The 19,488-nt window shown below is 55.3% G+C and overlaps 1 protein-coding gene across 1 annotated transcript in view; it reads left to right on the top strand.

Moving 5' to 3' along the window:
- Positions 1-16,726, top strand: part of LOC104264084 (cyclic AMP-dependent transcription factor ATF-7) — a 69,302-nt gene extending 52,576 nt beyond the window's left edge. Inside the window, exons 6-12 of the mRNA XM_059832791.1 lie at positions 595-752; positions 3,357-3,456; positions 4,683-4,796; positions 5,927-6,073; positions 7,360-7,557; positions 8,880-8,988; positions 11,671-16,726. Coding sequence (XP_059688774.1) covers positions 595-752; positions 3,357-3,456; positions 4,683-4,796; positions 5,927-6,073; positions 7,360-7,557; positions 8,880-8,988; positions 11,671-11,888 — 1,044 coding nt within the window. The 3' untranslated portion in view covers positions 11,889-16,726. The remainder of the gene's footprint in view (positions 1-594; positions 753-3,356; positions 3,457-4,682; positions 4,797-5,926; positions 6,074-7,359; positions 7,558-8,879; positions 8,989-11,670) is intronic.
- The last annotated feature ends 2,762 nt before the right edge of the window (positions 16,727-19,488 follow it).

The raw sequence follows: 19,488 nt of genomic DNA, 5'->3' as shown, positions 1-19,488 counted from the left end.
ACAAGCTTGTTCTCCACTTGGATGCCCAGGCCTGATTTGGGCTTGTGAGGTTCCCCTCATTTTAGAAAGAAAGAGAAAAGCTTGTTCGCTAAAATACATGTCTGCTGCCCTTAAGTCTCCACGTGGATTTGGCTAATGCAGAAAGCCTTGCTGTTCACCCTGGGAATGCTTTTCTGGCAGGGCAGAAGTGCCAAACAAGTAACACAGCTTCTCTGAGACCGGCTCCCTGTGTCCTGGGAGGGGGACTGGCTGGTGATTCAGAGCAGGTTAGTCCAGGCGACACAGTCTCCATCTGAATACCTTCCCGCTCTAGAGAGGCTAGCTGGGGCTGGAGCGGTAATTTGGAGAGGGGGATTATTTCCCAGTGGCTGCTGCCGGCAGCAGGAGTCTGAATTTCTGAGCCCCGTTCCCTGCACTGACATCAAATCAGTGTGGCTTTGGGTAAGTTGCACCCCTCCGTGCCTCAGTTTCTGTGGCGAAGGTGCCTTAATTTTCACTAAATTGCTTTTAAGCCGTCAGAAGGAAGAGACAGACGGGTGATTATTAAGCTAATAAGTAACAGCGTGTCTCCTTTTGTCTGTTGATCCTCTTCAGGAGATCACCTCCAAGCCTGTAATCATTTCTACACCTACTCCAACCATTGTGCGTCCAGGCTCGCTGCCACTACACTTGGGTTACGACCCACTCCACCCTACACTGCCTTCCCCAACCTCTGTCATTACCCAGGCTCCCCCTTCCAACAGACAGCTTGGGTAAGTACGGAGGAGGGACACATGCGCTGAGGTTTTTCTCCCGTACCGTCAGGCTTCCTGGGCAGTAATTAGGTACCTAAATAAGTTCCTTGATTGTCAGAACAACTGAGGTGCCGCGATTCCCGCTGCGGCTGCTTGGGCATAAGGGCCTCGTTGCAGCACTGTCTGCAAAAGCAGAATGGGGTGTAAGTGCAGAAAGCAGGAACTAATTGTCGTAGTGTAACGAAACGAGGCAAAACTCACCACGGGGAGAAATTAAACCCAATCCCCAAACACGTTGACATGACACTCGCTGTCTACGATGGGAGCGTGGCCTGACTGGGGACTCCCAAGTTGCTTTTGCAGCCTGATGCGATGGAGAGAGCTCAGCTAAACCGGCGGTAGGAAATTGTCTGGATCTTTAATGGCTTTGGGATTTTCTCAGACAGCTGTTGCCTCTGAAGTGTAACCTCTTCTGCAACCTGCTGGCCTCCTTCATGGTCAGCTTCTGCCTCGGGAGCTGTTTGTTTCGGCAGATCTAATGACCTGCTCCTTTTTGCCCCTTTAACAATCTGGATCGGAGGCTCCAGAGCACTCGCTGCGGTGGTTATGAGCCTTCCACACTGTTAGGTAGCTCTGGCCCTGCACATAAAAGGAAGGAGCCTGAAGGATGCAGGAAACACATTACAATGAGCCCTCAGGAGACATATATTTAGCCCCACTTCTATTCTGTGGTGTCAGGATGCTTCTTTTTTGCTGTGGTCCTGGCCTCTTTCTAATTACCCTTGTTTGAGGCTGGCTCCTTACATTAACCAGGCCATTCTTTTCGGCTGTCAGTTCATATTTTTGTGTGTGTTTTTGCTTTGACCCTCTGGCACCATCAATCCAGACTTCCTGACGGAAAGTTTTAAATCCTGTCTTGAGGCATTAAGGGGTTAAGTGATTGTCCTGGGGTTTTGAAAGGGCATTATATTCCTTCTGTAACCCCGCACAGGCAGGCACTCGAAGGGCTGTTTGCAACCAAGTCCCCTCGCGTTTGGAGGCATGAAAAAATCAGAACTGGAGTAAGCTAGACTTTAATACGGTTTTATGTGCCCTTTGCAGCCCACGGGGGTAGATCCCTCCTAGGGCATGAGGGTTGAACACGTTCTACGGAGAGGTCGGGCTGCAGCTTTAACGAGGGTCCCTGTTTTAGGGCCACTGCGGACGTGGTGGAGTTGTCAGCATGACAGAGATGGAGGGGAGGCTGTGACCTCCCTGTAACTCGGCTTGTTAGGCTGGAATTTTCAAAGCAGCCTGGAGGATTTGGGATGCCCAATAGAAATGAATGAGAGTCGAGCGTTTGCGTTCCCAAGGCAGCCTTAAAAATTCCAGCCTGAATTATTGGCACGATGAACTCCCCCCTCTGACCCGCGTCCCCTGCTTCTCCCCACCCTGCCATTACTCCATGCCAGTGCGGCTTCCTCCGAGGATCCCAGGCAGCCCAGCCTCCTCCGTCCCCTTCCCTGGGATCAGCAGAGGAGGCAGCAGCAATTTTTTTTTCTCTCTCCCCCAAGTCAGACTCTCAGCAGCTCTGCTCTTCTCTTCCTGGCTCATCTCTGCCTCCATTCGGCTCCCTGCTGCGCTGTCACGAGCTGAAGAGGAGCGGGAGATCAGCCCTTGCTGTCAGGGACGGTTTCCTTCTTCTCCTTGTCAGTCAGAGCAGATCAGCTCCGGCTTTTCCTCCGCTCTCCTCGAAAGACTGAGTCCGGAGGGTCAGAGCCGGAGCATGGTGAGGTTTGTGACACTCCGAAATGGAGGCAGGGGTGTGTGTGCCTGTTTGTCACCACATGCAGAAATGCCGCCTTTCGCTGCGAAGTGATCTGCAATGGAAAAAGTTCTTGGTATTTTTAATTTGTCACAATTAGGCTCCGGCGCGATCGCCTCCTCCCCCAGCCTGCAGTGAGCAGGGCCGTTCCTGTCTCCCAGAGCCATTGTCTGGGCAGACACAAGCCAGCCCTGCATCGACTCCATATTTAGAAGGTTTTCTCTGGAGTCAGAGTCAGAAGTGCTTGTTAATGGAAAGCTAAATCCTTGCGAACCCTCTCGTGGGAGCTCAGCAGACGTGGCTCACAGGCCCAGAAGTTACTGGTAGGCAGGAGCAGCTGCCCAGATCCCCCATCTGCCTGATGCCGGGCTCAGCCTGGGAGGGCACTTTTAATCTCCCTGAGGAGGAGTTGCAGCAGCCCCTGGATGTGTTCTTCTGTCTATTCAGGTGGACATTGTCTCTCAGGGCTTTGGCAGCCGCGGTGTTTTGGCTGGATGGTGTATGCCCAGGCACGTCCTAACGCTGGCCATCAGCGTTGCTGCCAGCCCCGAGTGAGGAGCAGCAGCCTGGGTCGCCTCGGCGTGACATTGGCACGTGCTGGCTGCCGTGCAGTGGGTGTGCGGAAGGCTGAGTTACCTTAACACGTGCCCAGCTAGGCTTTGCACCCACCCATTCGGAACGTACCATTCAGAAATGGGAAAATAAGCCCAAATCCACTAACCAGAATTAATTTGTGCTTCTGCCCTTGAGCTCATGGGGCTGCCGGGACAGCATAAACTTGAAATAATCCATGAGAACTTGAATTGTTGTTTCTCCAGGTCTCCCACAGGTTCCCTTCCACTTGTCGTGCAGCTTGCAAACGGACAGACCATGCCCGTCCTCCCAGGCCCTCCCGTACAGATGCCTTCTGTTATATCGGTGAGAGAAACTTCCAACACAGCTCTGCGCGGCAGAGGAGGGGACAGTATTTTTCCCCTGCCAAATATATGCAGACACTTCCATTTTGTAAAAATTAAAATATATCTCCCCCTCTGTGCAAGATACGACTGGAAGAGGAGGAGGAGGAGGGGGCCCAGCTCTGGCAAGGTAGTAATAACATGTCGATCACACTAGAGGGCAATAAGTCTGGAAAAAAACAAAGCGGTGCCTGGACAGATGGCTCATGCCATTGATCCAGGGCTGGGAACTGTAGGATCCCTGATTAGCTGCTTCCATTTGGAACAGCGTGCCTCAATTGAAACCATTCGAGCTTGCAGAGAACATGTTGGTCTTTGCAGGCCAGGAAAGCCACCCTAACCTCGCCAGTGTGCTAAAGAGCTGTTGGAATATCAGCCTTGCGGGTTGTGCTTTTTGCATACGGAGAATTTTCCGTGGTGCAGAACTCGGGAGCAGATTTGCCTGGTGGGTGGCTTGTACGTCTTCCGAGCGCTTCAGCTCCCGACCAAGCAGCCGGCGTGAATCCTGTCTGTCCTGCTAGGCATGTCTTTTGGGTTTTGAGTGAGTAATGGCCAAAACCTTCTACCTCAGGTAACAGGAATGTTGACGTCAAAGTAGGCAGACCGCAGCGCAGGCAGCTCGGCATAGCTTGTGGGCACGGAAACGTCTTCGCACCTTCCTGATCGTTTGAAACACAACTTGTGTTTGTAGTGCTTTGCAACAGCATACCTGAGTGGCTTATAAGCGCAAATTCTGTTTTTTCCCCTCTTTGGTGAGGGAGAAAGCTCTCCGTGTTTAGGAGGGGATGCTGTGACTTACCCTTGGTGTTGCGGCAACTTTGCCGTAGAGCCAGGCAGAGAACCAGAGGGGATCAGGTACCCTCCCTCTCCATCGCTCTCCTGTACTGGTGGGGAAAAGCCCTCTGGGAGGGAAGGGAAGGAGGGAGGCTTTAGGGCTGCCCTCTTCCCTGTCCTCAGCGCTAGGCTGGTATGGCTGGGTGATTCTGAAACAGCCACTACGGCCACCAAAGGAGTGGCTGCTGGCCTTCAGTGACAGCAGGCATAATTGATGGCAGTAGTTAAACGCTGAACGTTTGTCAAGATTTATAAATGTGCTTGGTTGGGGAATTATTACAGAGCCGCTTCGCAGAGTGCGCTTGCGAAAGCACCTCAGCTTCCAAAACCCATGTGTTGCTTCCTCCCCCATAGCTGGCTCGGCCGATGTCCATGGTGCCGAACATTCCTGGTATTCCTGGGCCACCCATCAACAGCAGCGGGTCCATTTCACCATCAGGACTTCCAGTGCACTCAGAAGCCAAAATGGTAAGTGTCCAAACACATGCTGGGGAGGGTGTTACGTCCACAGCGTTGTCCCTAAGTCTTCACTAGCGCCTCCAGAAGAGACTCCGTCTGGAGGCTTTTTCCCTGCAGCCTTCACGAAGAGCCACTGCTTCTCCAAAATGCTGTGCAACCGTTGGAGCGCCTCCCCGCACCGAGAGCAGGTGTTACAAATGCCACCAGGAATATTAGACTAATCAGCGCTGCGGCTCTGGCAGGCAGAGCAGGCACGCTATTGTCAAGACAAACCTCAGCCCCATCCTAAACACGGCTGTTTTGTAAAGCTGGCGCTTCTAGTTCCAAGATAACAGATGGGTTGGAGGTGGGCTTGAGGAACGCAGAGCCAAGAGAAGAGATGTTGTGCTGTAATCCAAGGATCCTGGTAATGGTTTTCATGTAGACCTCTTTAAAAGTTTATGAAAGAATTTTCCTGGCTCTTCATGTCTCAAACTAGGTTCACGCAGAGGGGTCAAAGCAAACCTAAATTTGCGAACAAAGAGCAGCGAAACCCCCTGTTTTTTTTGGCTGAGACGAGGCGGAGATGTTTGCAAACACCTCTTAACAGCAGTGCTGCTCACCGTTGCGGGTGCAGTGTCACTGCTCCCGTTGCCCCCTGTTTAGGTGTCTGCAGGATTCATGGGCAGATCGCAGCTACAAGTGGGGTGAGAGAGCTTAAACACAGGCATGAAACAGCCATCCTGCCCCACTGGCCTGTGTCTGGCTGCCCAGAGAAGGAACTTGCAAGACATGGTCTTGATCACGCGTAGGTCCTTCTCCATCCCACCAGGACCCCTCTGTGGGTGCTCAAGGACAGTTGCACTCCGCAGCCTGTTCAGTCCGTGGTCTTTCGGCAGAGCCTACCAGCTGGGGAGTGGATCGGTGCCAGTTGCAGTAGCAATTTTGGGATGCCAACACCTGTCTGCTTGGGCCTAAGTTGGAAGCCACTCTCTGTCTTTGGGTAGGCCAGATGGTGATGGCTTTTGGTTGGATTTGAATCAGCCGCAGTCCCTGAAGAGCCTGTTCCCCTGCGGCCTCCTTGGATGATAGAGGAGCTGGTTAAAGCCTTAACAGCATGGAAAACAGGTCCACTGACGTCCTTTGTTCTCCTTTAACAGAGGCTGAAGGCCAGCTTGACGGCATCTTCCTCGCTGAATGGCAGCAACCTGGTGGTGGGCTCAGCCAGCACGATGGTGACCGCACGTCCAGAGCAGAGTCAGATACTTGTCCAGCACCCGGACGCCCCTTCCCCAGCTCAGCCACAGGTCTGCTGCTGCTTAGCCCGCGAGGCTGGGCTGGAGGTGCTGCGGGTTTCTGGGCCTTGGGGAAAGAGGAGGAAATCTTGCAGCTTCCTGTTTTGCAGAATGGGTTAAAAACCTTGGTTTTTTCAGTGCCGCTTCAGCACTAATGCTCTCAAACACCACCAGGCAGAAAACTTCAGCAACATGTTAATTTGCTTGACAAGGTCTGGAGTTTCGAAAGAATATTTCGCTCTTTTCTCCCTGCTCAATTACTGGGGTTAAACACTCCCCTCTTAGGCAATCAACTCCACTGGCTCCCGCCAGCTAACCAAATGCCAGCCTTCCATCAGGATCGCCACCTGCTCCGTCAGTTAGATAGGCTTCCAAAAGTTTAATATCCATATGCTGCCTGACAGCGAGTACCGAAGTGTAACTGCACATCCCGATTGTGGCAGTGTAATTACAGAGCCCTCGCAGAAGCGCCGGCAAGGCTGTGTCTGCAGGACCGTTCGCCCTCGCTGACTTTTCCTTTGTTCTCCCGAAATAAAACCGGGAAATGTGCGGCATTATGAAATCTTTTTGTACCAGTTGCCACTGAGAGCTTGTTTAGCTGAAGACATTCAGGGAAAATTTAACCCAAATTAATTTTTAAAGCAAATCACCCACTCAAAAACTGTAATTTGTGCTCCACGAGTGAGTTACTGAACCCAAATGGAGACGGTGCTTTGATCGTGCGTGGTTACATGCGTCAGAGTGGGATCGAGCGCTCCCAGCCCTGCAGCTGGGAGTTACTCTCCGTCAGCTGATACGTGGTTGCTGGCCGTGTGGGAATCTCCTAAGTCATTGCGGCATGAAGTGCTTTTTAAAGTCTCTTAAGTGAAATTAAAAGGAAGGCTGGTTTGTCTGCGTTGCCCGTGGTCATTTACCACGTTAGCTCCTCGTCATGGAGGGGAGGAAACTTCCGCTGTCAGTTACATGCCATTAGCTGACTGTAGGATTTTGGGGTTTAACTAATTCCCCTGGCATTCACACGTTCACCGGATTCAGGATCTCAGAGGGTTCATGTGGATTCACACCTTGAGTTTGCAGAGTGCTTCAGACCCAGCTGAGGAAGGGCTGCCAGAAACACCTGTGAAAGGGGCTTTGTCCCCACCTCCCCCATCGCAGCCACTCTGCCCTTGGTCCACCCTCCCAGCGTGGAGCAAATCCCTTTTTGCCCCATCTCCTCTGCCAGACCTTGGTTACATCCCGGTGTGTGTCTGCCTGCCTGCACCAGAGCTTCTCTTCATTCTCTCTCTTTCCATCTCCAGGTTTCCCCTGCCCAGCCCACCCCCAGCACCGGCGGGCGACGGAGACGCACGGTTGATGAAGACCCGGATGAGCGCCGGCAGCGGTTCCTGGAGCGGAACCGGGCTGCTGCATCCCGCTGCCGTCAGAAACGCAAGCTCTGGGTGTCCTCCTTGGAGAAGAAAGCCGAGGAGCTCACGACCCAGAACATCCAGCTGAGCGTGAGTATGTAACCGTGGAGGCTGAGCACAGCCCTTTGCCAGCGTTAAGACTGTCGCTCCGGATGGAGGGAACATCTTCCCCGTGCTGCAGAGACAACGTGTGTTTGGATGCCGCTCTCTGGAGCAGGATTGCTGCCTCTGTGCCTAGATTTCACTCCCTGCTTTCCATCCTGATCCTCTGCCTTGAGAAGGCCCCGGGGGAAGAGCACTTCAGTGCTCTTGTTTCTCTCCTTGTCCCCCTCGAAAGGGCTCTGCCTCTGCACATCGAGGCAGTAGCTCAAGGAGCAGCGCCAGCCTTGGGAGCAGAGCGTGGAGGCCCCAGGAAGCAGCTGTATTTGCAGAGTGGAAACCGCCCCTACGTGAGGGAGAGCTCTGTGCTGGCACGGGGTCAGCAGAAGCAGTCCCAGTTCCCTTCCCTGCACAGTGGACCTGGCACAGGGGTGAGCAGGGAGGCTTTGCAGCTGCGACCCGCAGCCATACTGATTTTTCTGGAGAATTGGGTTTCCCTGGCTCTCTGGCAGCACCCCTCGTGTACTTAATGGAAGTGCAACACATCTGAAAATACAGACTTCACTTCCATTGTCATTAGCCCCCTTGTTACTGCTCTCAGCACTGGCCGAGGATTGAGGGGTCTGCAAAGACTGCACTCGTGTCCATTCTGGGCTTTTTCTTTCGCTGCTGGCTAGTGACTCATGCAGTGGGATTTTTTCAATAGCACTGATCGTGGTATTTTTATTCTTTTCCCAAGATAATTATAGAAACTGTTTCCTCGGGCAATTTCGAAATACAATTGACTGGGTTTCAGCTGTTTCTCCAAACGTTTCAATAGAGGAATAATGCACTGCACAAAGTTTTCAGGGGAGTAGACCTGGTTTACAGAAGAAGCTCATGGAGGTACCGAGAGTTTGGAGGAGCTCTGATGTTCCCCACGTCCTGGCGTGGGCTGAGCTGGTTGTACACTCAGCTTCTTGCTCTGTTTAGTTTTCCTTTGGAGCCAACAGCACGCTGGAGCGTCTGACTCAAGCGGTTGGCATTAGCAGGAGGGCTCAGGCAAATGTTTGTCCAGGATTAGGTGATTAACATAGCGAGGGGCTTTCCAGCCAGCGGTGGGGGCTGCTGGAGGGCAATGCTGCAGTCCATGTCTTGCACACTGAATTCCCCAAACCCAGAAACTTTGTTTGGTGTTCTTGGGCCAGAGGCATCTCAAACGAGACAACAAATTGTAAGTTCGCAGAGCACATAAATGAATGTCCTGCCGTTGCTAGAGGCTGCAGTTGAGACCATGAGTGATGCATATGTGCGTGTTTGTTTTTCAATTTCAGAATGAAGTTACGCTACTGAGGAACGAAGTTGCTCAACTTAAACAGCTCCTGCTGGCTCACAAGGACTGCCCCGTCACTGCACTACAGAAGAAAACACAGGGCTATCTTGGTGAGTGATGACTTCTGCTGGTCCTTACTGCCCTTTAAGTAGGTCTAAGCAGATGAAACTTGTGTAAGATGTAAAGGAAAGGAGTCTTCATCTTAGTCTCTGCTCCATCACCTTCCACCGACTGCGCCTGGCAGGACAGGACAGACCTTGGTCCTGTGTCTTCTGCTGATACGGCCTCCACGGTGAGGAGGATCACCCAGGCTGGACCTGCAAATTTGCACTGCAAATTGGCACTTTGACTTGGTTTATAAGATCTTGGAACCAGGCAGTGAGGGCAACTGCGGTGCAAAAGCACCGAGGGAAGGAGGTAGTAGTGCATCTCCCTCTGTGTCTGCAGTGTGGAATATTTGACAGAGATCCGTATCTCCGCTTCTCTCTGGAGTGCGGGCCAGCATCTCTCCACCCGCTCCCAGGCAGTGTGCCAAGCACTTGATATTCTCTTTGAAGTTAAAAACTATTGCTGCTCTGAAAGCGAAGCCAGAGTCAGAAAAGGCCAGACTCTATAAATGACATCATGGGGCTCTATATCTCATTCTCTGCAATTCACATCAAATTGGCTCGAGTTTGGAACTAAGAAGGCCTCTTTTTTTATCTTCTTTTCTTTCTTTCTTTTTTTTTTTTAATGCTGCCTATTTCATTATAATCAAGCCGGGAGCTAAACATTATGTCTGGATTCTTATGTCATCTCTGCAATAACAATTCCACGCTGTGGTATTTGTGCAAAGACTTTGGGAGGATGCTGGAGTCCCCTAGCGTTGCCTGGATTAACAGGTCAAGAGGCAGGGAGGGATGGAGATAAGAAAAGGGGGGAAAACAAAAACCAAGAAAGCAGGCACTGTCCTTCCTGATTGCCTCCCGCTTCCCATCTCCTGGGTCTCTGAAACGCTCCTTGCCTGTGCGGTGAGGCACAAATACGTGCTGTTCAGGGCCTGGCACAGCCAGTTTATTTTCACTCATTACGGTGACTCAGAGCTTGAGTAATGTGGTCGTGAAAATCCTCGCTGTCCCCCAGCCCTTGCAGACAGGTGTTCGCTCTGTGTATAATGCGGAGAGGCGACATGATTTTTCCTGTTAACTTCCAAAGTTTACAGTTCCTATTATTATTCCTCACAGTCTATCTACTCCAATAATAGGAATTCATCACACATCTGAATAATAAAAATGAAATTCACACCTCCCTCCCCATGCCCCCCCCTCCCCGGCTGCCTGTTTTATTATTGAGATTTGTGACTAAGCAGGTCCTTAAACAAAAATGCCAGATTCCCTCGATGGAATTACAGCTGCCTCATGTACAGTCGGGTTGTTTTATTTGTAATACCTTGTAAATCTCGGTTTTGGGATGCCAAACTATTATATTGCTCTGCTCGACCTTCTCTCTCACCACCGCCAAGTCACTTTTCAAATCTGCTGTGCTAGCCGCATCTTTCAATATGCTGGCGAAGGCCAAGCCAAGGTTTCACAAGGGAAGGTAAAACCCGTTTGGGAAAAGGGTACAATATTCAAGCACCTGGTAGAAAACTGAGCCCTAAAATATGTTTGTCAGTGCCCAGTAAGGTTGTAAACCTCTTCTCTGATTTTTTTCCCCCCCGGTGTCATGGGGTTTACCCTCTTGACGTGGAAGAAGTATCCCAGCTCATGCCATTATTTTGTTCTTTTAAAGGAAGGTGACCGCATCTTACCCGTAATTCATCTAGCCAAGTGCACAGGAGGGAATTTCCTCCTGACATCTGTAGATAATGAGTGTATACCCCCAAAGAGAGAGGCCTGATTGCTCTCGCCTTGGCATTTGATAGGTCACAAATTATCCTCTGTGTTAGAAGCTCTGCCTGGGCGCAGTGGGCTGTTTGTGGGAGAGAATCCAAAGTTTTGGAAACCAATCTGCGTCGCTCAGAAAAGAGCACGGAAGAAGGTCTCAGCCTTTGTTTGCCTCCCATCCCTTCAATCATATGGCTTCAAGTTACCGAAAGAAATCGAGCAAGCAAACAGTTTGTAATGGGCTCTAATTGATTTTAATGTTCTAGAGAACAATAAAGAGCAAACCAGGTAATTTATATAAAAAATGGCAAAAAAGCCTGCCTTTGCAGAAGGGTTTCTGTTGCACGCTTTCCTGCGCGCTCACCCAACAGATGGTAAGGACTCTGAAGGAACTATTCAGTCTGTGGGCTAAATGGCCTTGAACCAAGTACCACGCCAGGAAACAACATGTAGGAAAGTTCATTTGTTATAATGAGGAAACAGATTTATTACGATAAAGGTTACGCTGGGTCTGCCATCCTTGGTGTGAAGCCTGCGCTTTATGCCTTCCTGGCGTGAATTCTCTAAGATTCAGTGGTGTTTCTCCAAGGGACGGGGCCAGCGGGGCCCGGTGGGTCGTCGCGTCCCAGCTCTAATCAGTTTTATTTCCAGTCGTCACTTGCTTTTGCCAAACAGCTGCTTGAGGGGGGGCCCAGCTTGGTGGGGGGAGCTGGGATTCCTGTAGGGATCAGCCTCTCCGCTCCAGGCTGCTTTGGCTGGAAAGGTGAGTGCGAAGTAAATACCTGACTAATTTCTGCACGCCCTCCGAGGCAGAAGCAGTCTCCCATCCCATCGCCTCGCTGCTAACACTGGTAGGAACACGCACAGCCTCTCTCTAACCATGTTTTCTTCTTTTTTCCATCCCCTTCTACTTCTCTGGTCAAGCAGAAAGCCCAAAGGAGAGCTCTGAGCCCACCGGCTCCCCTGCTCCCGTCATCCAGCACAGCTCCGTGACGGCCTCCCCCAACGGGCTCAGCGTCCGCTCGGCAGCAGAAGCGGTTGCCACTTCGGTGCTCACTCAGATGGCGAGCCAAAGGACAGAACTGAGCATGCCGATACCGTCACACGTCATCATGGCTCCACAGTCGCAGTCTGCTGGCAGATGATGTCACAGCCTGTGCGTGTGACACGGAGCTATAACCGCGAACTCGCAGCCGGAGAGACTGACCATAACTAAGTCCCTGACGAGTGGGGCCGATAAGGATTTTTATTTCTTCTTTTGTTTTTTTTTCAAGTGAGTTAAGGGCAGCTATGGCGCTTCTTACACTGCATAGCCTGTACAGATCCTGGCCCCCAGCCGCTGCCCTGCCATCGCCCGTCCCTGCAGGACGGCTGCAGATTGAGCGCTTTTCTCGATCCTTCAGTTGACGATCCGTCAACTCACAGAGTCATCCGAACACACAGAGCCTCACTTTGAAAAGCACCTTGAAAGGTTCGCTTTCAGGTATCGGTTACATTAACACTAAACCTCCATGCTTGGTGGATCCCCTTGGCGCTTTCACTCTTCCAAGTTCCCCCCCCTCCTCTGCTCTCAGCAAAGGAAAACAGCTCTTGGGAGGCTGTGACATTTAGTCGTGCTGTCAATGTATTTTATTTTTAACAGCATGCTGCTTCCAGGCATCTGCTCCCCCCTCTGCTCTAGCTACCTGAAACATTGCACCTTCGCACAAGAAGCCTCCTTGAGCTCTGAGGTTAAAGGGATCGAGGTTAGTCTCGTCACACACTAACTCCCAAGATGCCAGCGACAGATTTTTGGATGCGATGGGAGTGTAATCGCTGTACATCGGTTTGTGCCCAACAGTTGGGAGAGGGGGACATGGGGCTGGGGACACACGCACGTGTTCCTGGGCACTTGTGTCGCACCGGGAGCTGCAGACGTTCGCGTGCTGCTCTTGTGATGGGACGCTGTGGCTGCTGGAGGAAAGGTACCGTCTGTTCGGGCAGCGGAGGGGCTGCTCTCAGTCTTCCTTACAGTAAATTGGTGCTGATCTGCATCGGCTGGGACCGGTGCAAAGGCGCTCTGGGAGGTACATAAAAGGATGAGCCAGCCCAGCAGGCAATAATTACGTGAGTCCCAGAATTCATCATCTGCTCCCAACTCCACTGTACACCTTAGCAAACAAATCCCTCCATTTCCAAGGATCATGTCCTTTACACATAACCTCGATGACCTTAAAAATGGTGGCCTTAAATCATTAATGAGTTGCCTGTTCCAAGGGGAGGGAGCACGAAGTAGTGTTTCTGTTTGCCCGGTCTTTTACCTCTTCTTCATGATTATCTTCCGCTCTCGGTGATGGAGCATCCATTGTTTCCCAGCCAGAGCAAACGAAGGATTCACAGAGCTTCCAGGACAGGTTAAAAACCCAGCCTTGATGTTGAAAGACACTTAGAATCGGGTCTGCTTTCTTGCCGGGCGGGCGTATCATGCGTGTGTGTCTGTGTGTGCTTCCCGAGGCTGCCGCTGGCCCTGGGCAAGCGATCCGAGTTGATAGTTTGGCAGAAGGAGTGCTGTGTGCGTTTGGGCTCTTAGAAGGAACCTCGTCAAAGTCCGTGCAGCTGCATCAGCCCTTGGTCTTCCTCTCCTTCTCGGGAGGTCCCTCCTCACCTGAGCTCTCGCCCACCTCAGGTTGCACTCGCCACTTTTGAGCCAAGTTTGTTTGTCAAATTGATTTCGTTTGGCTTATCCAGACTTGGAAGTTTTCCAGGGACAGCAAAACCCAAAGCAAAGTCTGAGCAAAGAACCGGATCCCATTACGGACAGCGAAGTTCAGCAGTTTGGTTTTTCCATTGATGGGATCTGTCTTCTCCCCCTCCCCTCTTTTTTCAGATTTTCCTCGACTTCTCAGCAGTATCGACCGCAGCGTTTCTTGGGTTTGGTTTGTCTTGACGTGGTGCTGCACTCGCGCTCCCCTGATTTCTCTTGTTCATCTCGAGAGTCGTCTCGTGCGTCATCAGGGTCACTTCTGGCCTGGGCAGTTTGCACTTTTGGTTCAGATCCTGCGTAGCCCCCCCCAAAACCCGCCTTTTGTTTCTGTAAAGCTGTTTCTGCAGAGTCTGTGTAGACAAATGTTTTGGCTTTTACTATCCCGACACAGTATGTGTTTCTGCAGCGAGAACGAGCTGTGAGAAGGGGACACGGGGCGGGTTTCGACATGTCTCAAAGCCGTGCCACCTGGACAAAAAGGGGTTTCAGCCAGGTGAGGCACAGTGGGTGGTCAGGACCTTTTTGGGGGGCCAGGATCTAAGGCAGAGGGTTTGCAGGAGGTACAAGATCCAGCCCAGCTCTGCTTCCTCTCTTGGAGCTGCTGCTGGATGCAGGTTGTAGAGCTGCGACAGGGAACGGCAGAAAACCCCGCGCTCCTTCGCTTGGCTCAAAAATGCGTACAAATGACCTATCTTGCAGCAAAGGAATTTGCTCTGGTCTTCAGATCTGCTCGGTTTGCTTCAGGGGGCTTTGAAACAAGTGTCCCTCTTTCTTCCTTTGTCTGGGAATAGCAGGAATGACAAAAATGTGTTGTAAACATATTTGCTTCATCAGCCCATTGGGTCCCTGTCCCTTGGTGGTAGTGCTCAGAGCCAGGAGCTGGGACGGCGTGCGGGGAGCGAGCGGTTGCGTGTCCAGCAGCGCCGACAGTAGCTCACCAGCTCCTCCTAGACTCTCTAAGCGGTCGGCTCTGCAGAAAAACCCTGTCTGTCGAGGAAAAGTGTTCGTTGAAAGAAGAGGGAAAGGAGGAATTGAGCTCTGGGCTGATCCCACCGCTGGTTCCTCGTTTGCTTCGTGGCGTCGGGGTCTGGTGGATGAAGCAGAGGCGAGGAGCAGCCGGTGGCTTTGCTGCTGGGGTTGGGAGGAGGGAGTGAAGGGTGACAGTGGAGAGGCTACGAATCCGGGACAGAGAGACGCACGGCAGTGTTAGCATTGAAAGCAGCAGCTTCCCTGACCCCTTATTTTTACCTTTAGGGACTAAAATCTGTTTGATCAGAGAGCCGAGACCACCCAGCCTGCCTGCGACTTGCCTGCATCCCACAAAAGGGCTTTCCTTTTCCCTGCCCTGACCGCTCCGACCCTTGAAACCTCGCAGCACCATTGGGCATCGCGAGGTAGCTCAGACGTTGCCGGTGACGACTCAGGGGGATGCAGGGGGCAGCTTTTCTCCCCATCCCTCCGTGCCTCGGCAATCCTGATGCCATCGGTGCTGCCCCGCTCCAGCATCTCCCCATCTCAGCTCCCCTCCGCCTGCGAGTGCTTAGTGCCTTGAAAAAATCTGCAAACCCATGAAAACGCGGTTGTAAAGCTCCAAACCTGGGCAGCAATAATTGGGGAAAAAGTGTTTGACCATACCTTTACATTTTACTCTTTTTAAATCAACAGGGTTGCAGCTTTCCCGTGTCCCCTTCGGGTGTGTTTTACCCCAACAGCATTCGATACCTGCACTGCTGCTGCGAGAGCAGGTCCCGGAGCAGGTTTTGGGTCCCCGTTTCTCTTGCCGACCGCGTCCCTGCTTGCAGGGAGGGAGCCGGGTGGTGCGAAGCAGGAATCCTCCCGCCCTGGGCAGGCTGAGCCCGCGATGAGGAAGGTAGACAAAAAAATCCCAGCGTGACCCTTAGCAAACACATCTCCTGCCAGCTTCAGGCAATGGGGGGATTCTCCGGTCCCCTCCCGGTGCGATGGATGGACGTCCCAAGCCATAAATGTCACTTTGGGGCACATGGGTGAGGTTCATCCTTTGTTGGTGCCTGGCAGAGACGATGCTGAGTCGGTCTTAAACCTCAGAAGGAGCTGAACGTCACAACACCGGGACGGATGTCACTTTGCCAGCGGGAGGGACAGGTTTGGGTTTTAAGAGATGACTCTTTCCAGGCTTTTCAGAGAGGAGGGTATGTAGAGGGTACGTTTTCCACCAGTGGTGTGGCCACTGGTGGAATAATTTGGGCTGCCCAGGTAATTAAAAAGCCCGCTGCTGAAGAGCCGGGGTCGGTGTGGTCTGTCCCGGAGCCGAGCTGCCCGTGCCGCTTCCGGGGAGCCTTTGGGCTCCTAAGGCGTGGAAATCCCCGCTGAGCGCTTCAAACAGCTCCAAAGAGCCGAACGGCTGATGGGTTTCTGCCCCACATCGTTACCTCCTTCCTCATCGCTTCTCTTGGGGGCGGTTTCTTCTCCAGGCCAGCGTGGCAGTAGTTGTGGAGGACGTGCTTTGGTTTTGGTGGTAGTTAGGGGGTTGATTTTGGTTGGGACGGACTTCCCGGCAGGTCGGGGTTGCAGGGTTCCCCCCAGACCTGTGAGGACGGGTGAGTGTGAAGGTGGCTTTTTCTTCTCCTCCCTCCCATGCGGGTTCAACTCTTGCTTGAAGACTTTGCGGATGTCTTTAGGTGGGGCAAAAAAAACCCCTGATTTCTGCTCTAGGGTGATTTCTCTTGCTTTTCAGAGGCTCCCAGGGGATGGCAGCCGCCTGGTCAGCTCCGCTCGGCAGCTCACCGGGCACCCGCATTTCCCTCTGCCAGCCCTCGGGCCTCGGTCGCGGTGCCTTAACGAAAACCCCGGTTAGTGCTGGTGTCAGTCTCACGCGTCTTCTCCCAAAACCCATCCATGTAGTAGGAGTGTTTGGATCGCGTGGGATCTCCCTCCTCCTGCCGTGGCCAAGTTGAGGCGGTGAGAGTGGTATTCGGGCTCCTCGCAGGCACGTGGAAGAGCCCTACAGGGTTTGAAGGTCGCGTTTAGGTTGGGATGGAGTCAGGGAGAGCCCCAGCGGCGGCATCGGCCATTGGGAGTCGGGATTTTTATCGATCCCTCTTGCTGAAATGGTGAATAGAAACAAATGGCTGGAAACCACATCCCGGGGCAGCCGCTCCCCTGCCCCAGCGCGATGCTGAACCCCGGGAGGGCTCGCGGTGGAGGGGAGTGATCCCTCCTCTCCCTCCGGCAGAGATGAAGATTTCACCGGCCTTCACATCGGGATCGAGGGAGCAGGGGGTCGGTGCCGCCTTTGCCCCCCAAACTGGTTCCTGATTTCAGTGGCTCAGCCGGGAAATCTGTAATTTTTAGACTTGTGGACCCATTTCTGTTTGGTCCCCCCCGGTTTCATGCACATGTGGGCTCCGGCGGCGCTGATGCTCTCCAGCCCCAAAATGAGCCCAGGAGGTGACAGAGGGACACGGGACCCTGTTCCCCCCCCCAGCTGCTTTGTAGGGCGAGCTTTGACGATCAATAATGGAAGAAGCCAAGAAAAAGGAACCCCCCCCCGAAAAGCGTAACCACAAGGGTGTAGTATCTATAAAAAAAAAAAACATATCTATGAGTATATACAGACCTATATAGACATATATCAACTTCCTGAACGGATGCGCAGCTCCTTACGCAAAGAAATGGTTTTCTTGCTGTACCCCCTTCCCGCGGCCCCCCCGGGCCCTGAGGGACCCCCCCCTGCGCACGGCCTCCTGTGAGCGGGTCCTCACAGCCCCCCGCGGGGGCCCGGGGACACGGGGGGGACGCGGGGCGGGGTGGGGGGGACACGTCCCAGCCCCCCCCCGCCCTCGGCCGCGTCGTACCAAACATGTAATGTGCCTTTTATTTATGCTGCAAATATAACATTAAACTATTACCCAGGAGCTGGTGGCTGCTGCCCTCTGCTTCGGGGGGGGGGGCCTGGAGCTGGCTCCGTTGGGGACAACCTTGGTGTCACCTGTCCCAGGGACACCCGTGGCCGTCACCTGCCTGGGGGTTGTCACTGGGCAGAGGGTGACGGTGCTGGCTGTGACAACCCTCAGCCGTCACCTGGGTGCCACCGCCCGACCATCAGACCTGCCGGGGGGGGGGCACCGCGGGGCTGTCACCCACCTGGGTGACACAGCGGGTGACCCTGCTTGGGGGGGGGGGGGCAGTAGCCCGGGACACCCTCGGGCTGAGATTTTGGGGCGATTTCAGCTGGATTTGGGTCGGAGGGAGCGGGTGAAACGCGGGGCGGGGGGGGCCCGGGGAGCGGCGGAGCCGGGGCCGCCCCGTCGGGGCTGCAGGAGCGCGGCGTGGCCACGCGGTGGCGGCAACGAGCCGCGGCGGAGCGGCCCGGGGGGGGGGAGGTCCCGGGGGCCCGGTGCGGGACGGGGGGGGGCCCCGGGGATGGGGGTCCGGTGCGGGACGGGGGGGGGGGGGGCCCGGGGATGGGGGTCCGGTGCGGGACGGGGGGGGCCCGGGGATGGGGGTCCGGTGCGGGACGGGGGGGGGCCCGGGGATGGGGGTCCGGTGCGGGACGGGGGGGGGGGGGCCCGGGGATGGGGGTCCGGTGCGGGACGGGGAGGGGGGCCGGGGATGGGGGTCCGGTGCGGGACGGGGGGGGCCCGGGGATGGGGGTCCGGTGCGGGAAGGGGTCCCTGTCTCAGCGGTCCTGGTCTGGGAGGGGGTCCTGGATTCGGGGAGTCCCGGTCCAGGACGGGGACGGGCGGGGGACGGGCGGGTCTCGCTCCGACGGTGCGGGCAGCCCCGGTGGTGCCGGTTGAGGGTCCCGGGCGGGGCGGGGGTGCGGGGCCGTCCCCGTCCGTCCGTCCGTCCGTCCGTCCCCGGGGGCGGCTGTCGCGGCTGGTAAATGGGTTTCATTAGCGGCGCGCGGCGGCGGGGCCAGGATTGATCCCCGCAATCTCCCGCTCCCCCGGGACCCCCCGGCGGCCCGGCCCGGCCCGGCCCGGCTATAAGAGGCGGCGGCGGCGGCGGCGGGCGGCGGGGCGATGGCGGGGCGGCCGGCGCTGCTGCTGCTGCTGCTGGCGGGGGCCCTGCGCGCCGTCCGCTGCTGCCCCGGGGCCCCCGACCCCGGTACCGGCCCCGACCCGGCCCCGGTGAGCCCCGGCCCGCGCCGCGCCGTCGGGGCGGGGGAGCGGGATGCGCCCGGGGCGTGGGAACGGGCTTTTCGGGTTGGGGGGGGGGGGGGGGGGGGTGTTTGTGCTGCCCCCGGGGCTGCCGTGACCACCCCCCCCCCCGTCCGCCCCCTCCCACAGGCCGCCGCCGCCGCCCCCCCGGGACCGCCCCCTCCCGCCGCCGCCGCCGCTCTGGGTGCGCTGCTCCGCTCCCTGCAGCGCCCCGGCCGCAGCCCGGGCTCCCTCCTCCAGCCGCAGAGGTGAGCGGGGCCGGGGGGGGCCCGGGGGGCGGTCTGGGGGCAGCGGGGGGGCCCGGGGTGCTGCGGGGCCGGGGGGGGACCCGGGGGTTTGGGGACACCGCGGGGAGCCGGGGGTGGGGAGGGAGCCGGGCGGTTTGGGGGCACCCAGAGGGGACAAGCGGGTGGCCTGGGTGGTGCTGGGATGGGTGTCCCCGTTAGTGTCCGTCTGTCCGTGTACGTCCCGCACGTGTCTCCCCGTCTGTGTCCCTCAGTCCACTCCCATCTATCCCGTCTATCCATCCGTATGTCTGTCCATCCCTGCCCGTCCCATGTCCCCATCCGTCCATGGCACCGAGTCTGTCCCCTTCCATCTGTCTCTGTCCCCAGACACCCAGCCCTGTCCGTCCCTGTCTTTCTGTCCATCCCCTTCCGTCCCTCTGGATCCCTCTGTCCCCATCCATCTCTACCCATCCATCCCTGTCCGTCTGTCCGTCCCCATCTGTCCGTCCCCATGGGCGGGTGTCAGCGGTGCGGTGTCCCCACGGCAGGTTCGGGCGGGGGCCCCAGGCCCAGCTCAGCCCCCGCAGCTGGGACCCTCCGGCCGCCCCGTTCTGGACCATGGCGACACCGC

This window comes from Gavia stellata, chromosome 36 (genome assembly GCF_030936135.1).
Source record: "Gavia stellata isolate bGavSte3 chromosome 36, bGavSte3.hap2, whole genome shotgun sequence".
Lineage (NCBI taxonomy): Eukaryota > Metazoa > Chordata > Aves > Gaviiformes > Gaviidae > Gavia > Gavia stellata.
The sequence above is the reverse complement of the archived record's forward strand: the minus strand, read 5'-3'. Positions and strand labels throughout refer to the sequence as shown.